Source organism: Anopheles marshallii, chromosome X, assembly GCF_943734725.1.
Source record: "Anopheles marshallii chromosome X, idAnoMarsDA_429_01, whole genome shotgun sequence".
Classification (NCBI taxonomy): Eukaryota; Metazoa; Arthropoda; class Insecta; order Diptera; family Culicidae; genus Anopheles; species Anopheles marshallii.
In genome coordinates, this window is record NC_071325.1 from 13561325 (window position 1) to 13572248 (window position 10924).

The following is a 10924-nucleotide window of genomic DNA, read 5'->3' on the forward strand; positions in this document are numbered from 1 at the left end:
TTTGAGCGCAAAACATTGTAGGTTATGTTCTCTACTAAACAAAGCTAATTAAACAGAGTTCGTTTAACTGCGCAATTAATGGAAAATTCAATGAAATTGGTTGAAAAATAATGTAATGCAACTAAAGAAACAATGTATACGTTCCAACGGATAACCGTACGCTTGAATCATGCGCACCCAACAGATGTCAAACATAGCTGTCAAAAGCAACTGTCATCGTTGTGATGTTTTGGCCACGGCTGAACAGTTACCCAGCCACAGTAAAAAAAAAAAGAACAAATAGAAAAAGTCACTTTCAGGCAAGCAAATCACAAGATAACAGAGAGGGCAATCTATAAGCAAAAGCATTAAGTGAAAGAAAACTGAGCGGCCGCCACCCAAAACCCACGTCAAAAGTGCCGTGTGATTCACGAGTTTGTTTTCTCGATCGCAGTAATTAATTAATCAGGCAAGTTGACGCGGGGTTCCAATTCGTAGGAAACCTAAAGCAAAGATCGCATTAGAACATCGACAAATATAGTCACCACACTAAATTCGTTTCGTCTTTCGTGTGTGCTTTACGTGGTGGTGTACAATACGAAGGCAAGGATCCCCCCGTAAAAAAGAAACCCTCCGGGTCCTGCACGCAACTAAGTAAATCCGTTCGTGTGTTGCCTTGCTACATAAAAGGGTGCCCTTTTTGTTGTAGAGCATCCAGGCGAGAAGGGCAAAAAGAAAAAGAAACTGCCCTACTGAACTGTGTGATCCTTTATTGATAGCTGATAGTTGTGTTCGATTAAGCATGGTTTTGTAATGAAATTATCGCAACTGAAATTTATAATCATTTACCCTCTGTATGTACTCTGCGTAAAAAAAGTGTAATTTAAGCCTTACTTCACCTTTAAACAGTGACGAATCACCCGAAGGCGTGTTAATCCTCCCGAGAGAGTTTAATTCCCAAGCGGTGTTTTGGAGCAGGGTAGAAAAAATATACCCGTACCACCATCGACGCACGCACACCAACACAAACGCGCTTGCAGAAGGTATCGTCCTTTTAAAGTAACCAGGTGCGTGCAAAAAAAGGCCCAACGCTGAAGTGACCGTGTCAATCCCACCAAGTAACGATCCACTCCAATCAACCGAACCTCAAACGAGTAATCAAATTTACCACCCAGCAACATACAAAGAGTCACAGGCTCGCACGCCTTAGCACACTACACAAACAAGCAACAAGTTCGACCAGCGGGCAAACACAGAAGTTTACGATGGCCAAGAAAACGTACGACCTGCTGTTCAAGCTGCTGCTGATCGGCGATTCGGGCGTTGGGAAAACCTGCATCCTGTTCCGCTTTTCCGACGATGCATTTACTTCTACCTTTATCTCTACTATAGGTAAGATACCTCACACAATTCAGCTGTTGTGATAATTTTGCTTACATTTTTTTCTGGTTAGGTTGCGACATGATTCATTCACTTAATCTAGAAACGTCCGTTTGAGGAGCTAGCGATTTCTTTGCTAATATTGATCTATAACTCGCGACTTACGCATAGCTTGAAATCAATTTGTTCACAATAACAATGTAGCAGTTTAAATATTGTATTATATTTAAGTTAAAATATTATTACAGTCTGAATATTACATAAACCGATAAAAGAAACATTTTCTTTAGACTCTCAAAATAACATTTCAAACCATGTAAATAACATCGAATGCAAACATTATTGGCACAAGATGGAAGGAATTATATCGCTTGTCCAGTCTATTATCGGAATTTTCAATAGCAAACCCTAGTAACACTTTTGATTAGATATTTTTTTCCATCCTGTGAAATGCAAAAGCGTAAGCATTTCAATCAGAAAATGGTTTTTGATCGCATGAAGTGCGGGTTATCTAACAACCAGTAACTGTTAAATCTCGCTTACTTTATCATTTGATCGGGCAGGAACCACTTCTTTGTCAATTGTAGATTCAGTCAAACATTCCTTATTAACACCTGTCAGCTAATCTGATATCTGTAACCGTAAAGCCGATAAACGTATTCCAGCTGTACGTGCGAGGCGTAGGCGAGTGTAGCTTAGTGTGGTAGTTTCTTTAAAATGTCTTTATCCATTTCTTTCAGGTATTGACTTCAAAATTAAAACAATTGAGCTACGGGGCAAGAAAATAAAGTTACAAATTTGGGACACTGCGGGACAGGAAAGGTTTCACACCATCACAACCTCCTACTACCGCGGTGCGATGGGCATCATGCTCGTGTATGATATAACAAACGAGAAAAGTTTTGACAATATAGTGAAATGGTTGCGAAATATAGACGAGGTAGGTTTTACTATTACAGCCACGGATGTCATTTGATTGTGTATAGATTTTAATCTTTTTCACATTGTTTTCCGTAGCATGCCAATGAGGATGTGGAAAAGATGATACTCGGTAACAAATGCGATATGGCGGATAAGCGTGCTGTGCGCAAGGAAAGGGGAGAAAATGTAAGAATACCATTTTTTTTATCAATAATGTTTCATCGAAGAGTGATGTAGACAAACCAGAAAAATAGCAATCCCGAACAGCAAGACAGATGACTTCAAATAGTCTAAGTCGTAACAGAGAAAATAAGCCTCTGAATGTGGGAGTTAAGACAAGAGTCGATACAATCATAGGAGGATACACTCTTTTTCGCAAATAGAAGAAGAAGAAAAGTAATGTAGGAAAAACATTTTAGTTGAACTTTTAGGATGGTCCTTACATATAACACTTTTGAGACATTCATATCGATTTGGTGAGAAGATCAGCTCATATAAATCTTCAGTGAAGGGACTTTCGAATTATAAGTCTTGATCGATAAAGACGCGTGATATTAAGCATTTATAATCTTTCCTAAGATTCCCAAGTATTGCCAGCCTATGGTTCTGAAGGTCGATTCAGACGGTTTTTTTTATTCGTGAAGAAGGGCTAGGTCGTATTTCTTAGTCATCATTTTTTAATCTTATAACAATACTTGGAACACAGTTATATTCCGCGAAACTTGATAATTATTCGCAAATCTGAGTACTAAGCATATCAAGAATTAATTAAGACAAAATATTTTATCATATTGATCAACAAATTAAATGCTCTGAATGAACATTCTTTGGATAAGCAACGAATCATTTCGCTGTTCAAATAAATTGTATGCATAAGAAGCTCGTGCATGATGTGCTCTTCATATAAACTGAAACATTGAAAACTCGTTATCTAAAAGGGTTGAATATATTTATAAACGTGAAAGCAAACATTATTGCAATTCCACTCATAAAGAATAATGCTTGAAGTGTTTTTTAAGATTCATGAATCTTCATAATACAGAATTAGTATGATTTAATCAATTTAAAGACTCTTTTAAATTCATGGTAGATTAAAGATTGTTAAGAGATGCATGGTTTTATAAATTGGTGTGAACAAGGTCGCGATCGCTTCTAATAATATCAATACTCACCACACTACTTTCCTTCCAGATTGCCCGTGAACATGACATACGCTTTATGGAAACGTCCGCAAAAGCGAACACAAACATCGAATTAGCGTTCCGCGAGCTTGCTGAAGCGATCCTGGACAAGATCGCCGGCAAGGAAACGACCGACAACCCCGACCGAGTAGTCGTAAACAGAAGCACCGGCGAGCGGTTACCCGCGTACAAAGCCTGCTGTACGTAGTGTGCTTGCCGTAGTTAATTATGGTTTGCCACCGACACGTCCAGGTTGGCAAGTGAAAGTCACCCCGGTTACTTCATTTGACGGTGAATGGGTGCCCGTTGGTGGGTGGTGGTTCCGCGATTCTTTTCGCGTATTCGGTGCCGTGCTTTTACATGCGTTTTTTTTTTATTTACTTTGCGTTTAAGATTTCGCTCGGGCTTGATCGGCAAACACGATGCAAGACCCAAAACACACTGGGCCAAATGATGAAATTAGTAGCAGATAGTAAGTTTAGATGGTGGGCGCAGGTCATAGTGCGTTTTGTACGGTGTCGTGGACACGACTCACTGTTGCGCAAGTAAATTATCATTCACATTACAGCAAGCGGTGTGTCACTGTGTGCGGGCTGCCCTTGAGATCGAATTCACGACTCGTCTCTTGAGAATGAATCGAATGTGATCATCGCCTAGCCGCACATAATATTGAGTTGGATCACGCAGCAGCTCGTGCTACACAACGTTCATTGATACATACAGTAGGGATAGTTTGTAGCGCGTATCAAATCAGAAAAAACGTTGTTGCAACCGTAGTGTCATGTAAAAGTACATAATTTCATTAACGTTAGTGTAGAGCATTTGAGCTTAGCGTATGCTAACTCAATTCTAGACCACAAAATCACCCTCGCCACACCTAACCCACCCCGGTGTCCCCTTACTTCAAGAATAAGTCTATGCGAACGAAGCCCCAGCCCCCGAAACCCTGCTTAGCTTTATAGTTACGTTGGTTAGCAAAATGACAGTTGGAAATGCAGCGGCAATGTTATAACAAATTCGTTCTAAGAAAGGAATCGCCAATCACCAGTTGCGGTTTTTTTTGTTTTTAATTATTCGCAGGGCCGCACATCCCGGAATATAAGCTTTCATTTAGGGTTTTATTATATTTTGTTTCCTCTCCCCCTAAAAATGACCACACAAATGTTTGTTTTTTTATCTTACAAAAACTTATTTTTTATTCATGTGTCACATAACCGTCATATACACGTTGCGGTTTAGCAGTTAGCAAAATGTAGTTACAAATTTATTTTTCTTCAGCTTTACAATTTATCGTTAAATCGCTGCCTGACTATTTCGTATTATTCGTGCTAATAGGAGTTTTGCAAACAAACAAAAAAAGTTTACGTTTAGTTTACGCAAAACAAAACAATTGTATCTCTCAGCAGCGCAAAATTGCACACAAAAATAGGCTCGCAATGGGCGAAGAAACGCGAACACGGACGGATAATTTTCGAACAAGTAAGGTGCGTGTGCGTTTATTGCAATGAGATGGAAAGAGAAAGAGAGAAAAGGAGAGAGAGAGAGCTGGGAAAACAAAAAGAAAACAAAACAAATCAAAAGCAGTAGCTTTAAGCCAAGCAAAACCAGCTTATTTCAGTTTGTGATGGATACGAGTTGCAAAAATGCAACGTTCTGCAGTTAAAGAGAAAGAGAGAGATAGAGAGGTTGCAGCAGCCGAAGTTAGAAGAGCACGATATGTAGACGATACAGAAAAATTGATGTTACTAAAAGAAGAAAATAATTATGGACACACGAGCATGATTTAGCTATATTTAAGTAAGCGAAAAAGCAACAAGCTAAAAAATCACAAATGAAGGTCACAACACCTGCTAAAAAAAAACATACACGAATCTAACCCACAATCCTTCACATGTGCTCGGCGAGGGCGAACGATTAACCAAATGTAACCCAGTTGATGAAGCGTTCAAGACCTCGCGAAACGAACGATCGATAAAAACGATATTAATGGTTACGCTACGCAAGTGAAACCATGTTTTTTAACCTATTCGCCGTTGTGTGACGTGTGTGTTAAGTGTTCTGTTTGCCGATTGATCTATCTGCTAAATGCATCTTGACGCGCATCCCACGGAGATGCAAGAATTATGGAATTTGCGTTCAAAAGAAAACATAGGCACACACCCACAATACACAAAGCCGGCTAATGCGTTATAGCTAAAGAACCAAGGCGTAAGATAGATAATATGTACACCCTGTAAAATATATCCACACAATACCATGGTCCTTTGCGTGATTTCATATGAAACAAAGGTTTTTTTTTTTTGCTGTGCTGATACTTTAATCATCATCAAGAAGCACGATTTACACAAAACAAAAACACTCTATGAGAGAGACAGATAACGATTATTGTGCGCTAGCCTATCAGGTTGCAAAACAAAACAAAAACGGTAGACTTTGTTCGCTTCATCGACGGAACACATAACATTACACAATATTTCGATGTTTTACATGGATGAGAGAAAAAAAAAACACTGTCGAGACTTTTTTCACGCCATAACATAGCAAACATGAATTCCTGTAAAGAACATGTACCCAACAGTGTGCACATTACATCTGGTTCTTGTGGCGTCTTTTCCGATTCCGATTTGATTCCCTCCCCCTCCTCCCCACCTCTCCCTAGCCTTCATCCCTACTTACTGATTGCTCAACATCTACTGTACATTTTGTGCTCAGTTTAACTGACCTAAAAGTTCTACTCTTGTGATAATCTGTATCACCGCTAATAATGCAAAAGGAAATAAAACAAAAGAAACACATCAATTACACATTGTATAGGAAATGGAAGCTGTTCAGAAGGATGGAAAGGGGACGACATTGCCAGTGGAAGAGAAATTGCTGGTCCAAAGGAAATTGATTACAAGGCTTGTACGATTGTTTTATGTAATATGATTATTTTACTGGAATCATAATTTTTTGCCTGGGGATGCCAAATTTAGTATGGGAAGATTTCAACGAAACAAGACGAAAAAAAAGAAACAATAAATCTGCAAATGAATAGAATCGATTCGTAGTATGATGCGATTTCTTTTGTCGAGAGAAAAGGGAAAGTATAATCAATTATTTCTTATTATAATTACGCTTATTTTGATTACCACAAAACGGTTTACAATATTAATCTAAATATTAGTTGTAATCTAAGAACAGAAGAAGGAAAATAATTTGGAAGATGAGTACAAAATTGAGTTTAGAGACTGAGATTCACGACAGAAAGCGATCGCGGATCTCCAGGGTACAATCAGATAGAAACTCGAGTGCCCTGTATGTTTTGTTTAGCGTAGTATCAAGCATAAACATGAATACACATCTAGCTAGACTTCGAGTTCTTTGGGTCGAGGTGACTCAACATAAGCCGTGCCGAACAAATAGTAATCCCGGAGGATCCTTCTGGAAGAACCACCAGATAGAACACTAGACTATTAGAGCAACACAGAACTATCAAGATATTTTAAAAAAGGCAAACAGATAGCTGACATGTACACAGGAGAGTAGATTTTTTAGATCTTCTTTACCTTCTCTACGAGATAATACTCCGGGACGACTAGAAAATCCAACTTCCTGAACCTTTGAACAGCAAATGCTCAACTATCTCCATATGCTATAGAACTGGCAGCTACTGTCCAAATGTCCTGTATTTTTCATGTCGCCGTAAAATGAAACCACTAGGAGGAAGAGAACATTAATACAGTCGGTGTTGATGTTGATACAACAAGGACAAAAATAGAAGACTGAGTACGATGCGCTAAGGTATCACGGGGAAAAGGATTCGAACCAAAACAAAAGTGGATTTGGAATTTCTAGTTTGTCAAGTTTCGTTACTAGAAGGTTTTTTAATAATATGTGCATGTGCATAGGTAGAGAATAATTAATTTCTATATGACAAATTTATCACAAAAAAAAACAGAGACTAACAGTGATTTAGGCAAAAAATTCTATATTCTACGTAATATCACTTACCCACCCAATTGCATACACCAATTCTATTACACCCATACATAAAAAAACATAACTCGCTTAGATCTCTTTTCCATTTTAAGAAAACCATCTCACACCCGAAGATACCCCTTACGCAGTGCCACTTTTAGGGACAGTTTTTCCAATCCAATCCAGATACGGTGCATTGCCACTCGCGATTGGAAATGCAATAACCTCCGCCACGCTGTATGTGTGGATTTCACGTACGAATTTGATCAACTCCTCCACACGGCTGGTACGCGTCTTGATCATCATCAACACTTCCGAATCTTCGTTTATCTTACCCTCCCACGCGTAAATGGACGTCAGCCCGGGGATGATATTAACACATGCCACCAAGCTTTTTTCAACAAGCTGCCGGGCCATATTAACCGCCACCGTATTGTCCGGCACGGTTACGAACGCGACGGAATACTCGTTTGCCGGCGTTGATGTCACATCAGTAGCCATCGTGATGCTGTGGATGTAGCGGGGTCCTGTGCTGCGGATGATGGACGATACAAGAGAAGGCAAACGTACCATAAGTGACGTTGCGATGTTGGGCAGAAAATCTTTGCTAAGGTTAATGAAAATGAGCCATTAATATGCGGTAAAAAACAGTTGTACAGCGAACTGACCTGTGACCGATTCGTGCGAAGGCTGTTCAAGTTAGCGGAAATTTGTTTTGTTGGAAATATTGATTTGACAACTGACTAAGTCGCAAGATCATTGCGTTTATACTACCACGTTACAGGCGTCGAATGATATTTAAATTTTTAAATTATTTAAATTCTTGGCGCAATCAAATGCAGTTTTACTGAAGTTTTAAATGTACTAATTAACGCTAATAATTACTATACAATCAAAAGGTGTTACAAGATTCCTTTATTTTTTATTAACACCAAATAGTTTTGAATGTGACATTTCGTGTGTTTCGTTCAGCTACGAAATGTTTCGTTAAATAGAGAGAAAAAAACACAGAATGATTGATCTTTCGTTGGAAACGCACGCAGGTACGTACACATACGCAAAACCCCAGCGCAACTCCTCCCATTAAAATAGCACGTTCTCGCTGCGCCTTGCTGCTGCGTGTGCGTGCGTGTTGTGTATATGCATGCACGACGTGTTGTTGTGTGTTTGTGGGTAAAATTATAACCTAAATGACCTGCGACCAAAAAGGTGCGACGAAAAAATTGACGAAATTTCGCGGAAACTGTTTGTCTCGCAGAAGTTGTATTACAATTAACAACTGGTGTGAAGTTCGTCCGGTGGCCAATAAGGGTAAGTTAGGCGTGCCTCCAAAGCGACAATACACAGCCACCACACCAAGCAGGGTTCAGGCTTTGTGAAATTAACCTTTTTTTTGGTGTGTGAGAATGAGAGGATGAACAGGGAGTAGGCAAAAAAAACCACTTGTCATTATTGCAAACCATCCCAATCAGGGGTTATATTGAACCAAAATTGGCCTGCAATCGCTCCAAAAACGAGCTTTTCTATGACAGAAAAACGTTAGATGCTTCTATCAAATTCGGTGCATCGGTTCGATAAAATTCTCGGCTGTGCTTAGTTGCAGTGATAAATGATAAATGTTTCTGGGATGCTCTAGAAAACCTGGTTGCCGCATGTGATAGATTTCGTAGCGGATGAAACAATAGACGGTCGAACGTCTTGTGATAAGGTGCAGTTGTGTGAAGCAGTGCGTAATATAACTTTTGTCTCTAAGAAAAGTTCCACCATCTAAAAGCAAAAACGGAAGATCGCATCGAATCGTTACAAAATGCATTAAAATCCCGTACGCATACACATACTACCAAACACGACTCAGTTGCGAGCTATCGAACATCATGCGGAGCCACCGAGCAACCAATACCCACACGCACACACCAGAAGAGCGTAAATCGGAAGCTGTACCTAAAGGTAGCGATATTGGCATTTAGATATTGCTTCCCTTAAACATCTGATTATGTTCCGGTTAGAGATTACCGCACACGGTACGATACGCCAGTAAAAACCTTCTGCGAGGAATAGTGAAAGAAAACTTACTCATATTGGAACGGTACGGCCACTAGCAGCAGAAAAAAAACAGCACACACACCGATCAATGTTCCACCCTCAACCATCCTGACATTCACCCTTCGACAAAATAATCGGGAATATTTTTAAAACCAGGATTCACACCCGTGTGTAGTGCTACATGAACGCGTATGAAGTGCGGAACCGTAGCGTAGCAGTGAGTCACCATTCCTACAACACCAATCAATTAACCAAATAATATCGAATGGTTTCGTAACTTTTACTTCAATAATTATAATTTTTAACAATAATATTAATATAAAACTTTTCTTTTCTTTTTTGCAGGTGATTTACTTTCAACCGGCGTTTTCTATTCGTTGTTTGTGTAACATTGGTTTATACTGCAATAAGAATATTTGTTTATACGCTTTAACAAACGGTCCTGCTTGAAGTTGGAAAGCGTTGCCTGGTAAAATATACTCTAACAGGTAGGTATTTTCGATATGACAAATCTTTCTTGCAGTCATAAAACTGTACGTTTTAATGTTGGGTAAATCTGATTGATAAGTTCAAATGAGTCTTGAAACTGAATAACTATTCTGAAGATTCATGAAACCTCGAAGATTCAAAAATTTATATAAGAACGCAATTTTAGGCTTTTCTTATTATTTGTTTTAGCTTCTGAATTTGCATTAAAGGCAACGCAAAGTGCAGTGCTTGAGTAATTCCTTCTGTATAAAAAATAATTATTTATGAGGGTTTTTTTACCTTATTGTTTTTTTTTTGTTGTACATTTAATTAAAAAAAAGGCTAAAATTATGTTTTCGTGGAAATCCATGAATCGACGAATAGTTATTAATATTTTGAAAGGTTTTAAAGACTCCTCAGTGAAAAATTTTATGAATAACTCTTCTTAAAAGTTTCATTAACCACAACACTGATAAGTAAGGAACAGTTTATCAAAAGTAAAACGAATGTTTAAGTAATTTCTAATGATTTTTTTGTAATTATCATTTCATGTAAATCATTGTGAATGCTGCTCTTGTTTATCATTATGGCGCCTAAATCGTTGAACTGATTCGACTGTGATGCATTATATGTACCATTCATGCACGATATATACCCGGGTACGTATACTACGTAGCATAGTTCGCGCAGATGAGAATCTCACAAATGAGGAAGAATTTGTAAACAAATCTCCCACTTATCGTTTCGCACAAAGCACTTTCCTAAAAGCATTCTGCCATGGGCCATCGAAACGGTGGACGACGAAAACAGAACGTACGTAGAGCATTGTCAAAACATTTCTCTCATACACGCGATCGTACACATAATGTTTCAAAAGCTTGCTAAGAACCATATTTGTTCAAAGTATTAAACTATACATTAAGGCTTTTGTTTTCTCTGTTTTCCGTGTGTAAACTATTACACTGCGATGTAAATAAAAGAGAATGTATATT

At 38.6% G+C, this 10924-nt stretch overlaps 2 protein-coding genes across 2 annotated transcripts; one reads left to right on the forward strand and one right to left on the reverse strand.

Moving 5' to 3' along the window:
* Nucleotides 1-1244: 1244 nt before the first annotated feature.
* On the forward strand, nucleotides 1245-3669 carry LOC128711409 (ras-related protein Rab-10-like). Its single transcript, XM_053806283.1, has 4 exons — nucleotides 1245-1371; nucleotides 2100-2299; nucleotides 2377-2466; nucleotides 3472-3669. The coding sequence occupies exons 1-4, from the start codon at nucleotides 1245-1247 to the stop codon at nucleotides 3667-3669; spliced, it is 615 nt and encodes a 204-aa protein (XP_053662258.1).
* Nucleotides 3670-7562: 3893 nt separating this feature from the next.
* Nucleotides 7563-7994, reverse strand: LOC128708503 (protein CutA homolog). The gene has a single exon (XM_053803485.1). It carries the CDS (start codon nucleotides 7992-7994, stop codon nucleotides 7563-7565), a length of 432 nt encoding a protein of 143 aa, XP_053659460.1.
* Between the last annotated feature and the right edge of the window lie 2930 nt (nucleotides 7995-10924).

Excerpts from the sequence above, each read along its gene's own strand:
- LOC128708503 (XM_053803485.1), bottom strand. The coding sequence starts at position 7,994 with ATGGTACGTTTGCCTTCTCTTGTATCGTCCATCATCCGCAGCACAGGA.
- LOC128711409 (XM_053806283.1), top strand. The coding sequence starts at position 1,245 with ATGGCCAAGAAAACGTACGACCTGCTGTTCAAGCTGCTGCTGATCGGC. Across the intron at positions 2,300-2,376 it reads GGTTGCGAAATATAGACGAG|CATGCCAATGAGGATGTGGA; the intron begins GTAGGTTTTACT and ends TGTTTTCCGTAG. Across the intron at positions 2,467-3,471 it reads GCAAGGAAAGGGGAGAAAAT|ATTGCCCGTGAACATGACAT; the intron begins GTAAGAATACCA and ends CTTTCCTTCCAG.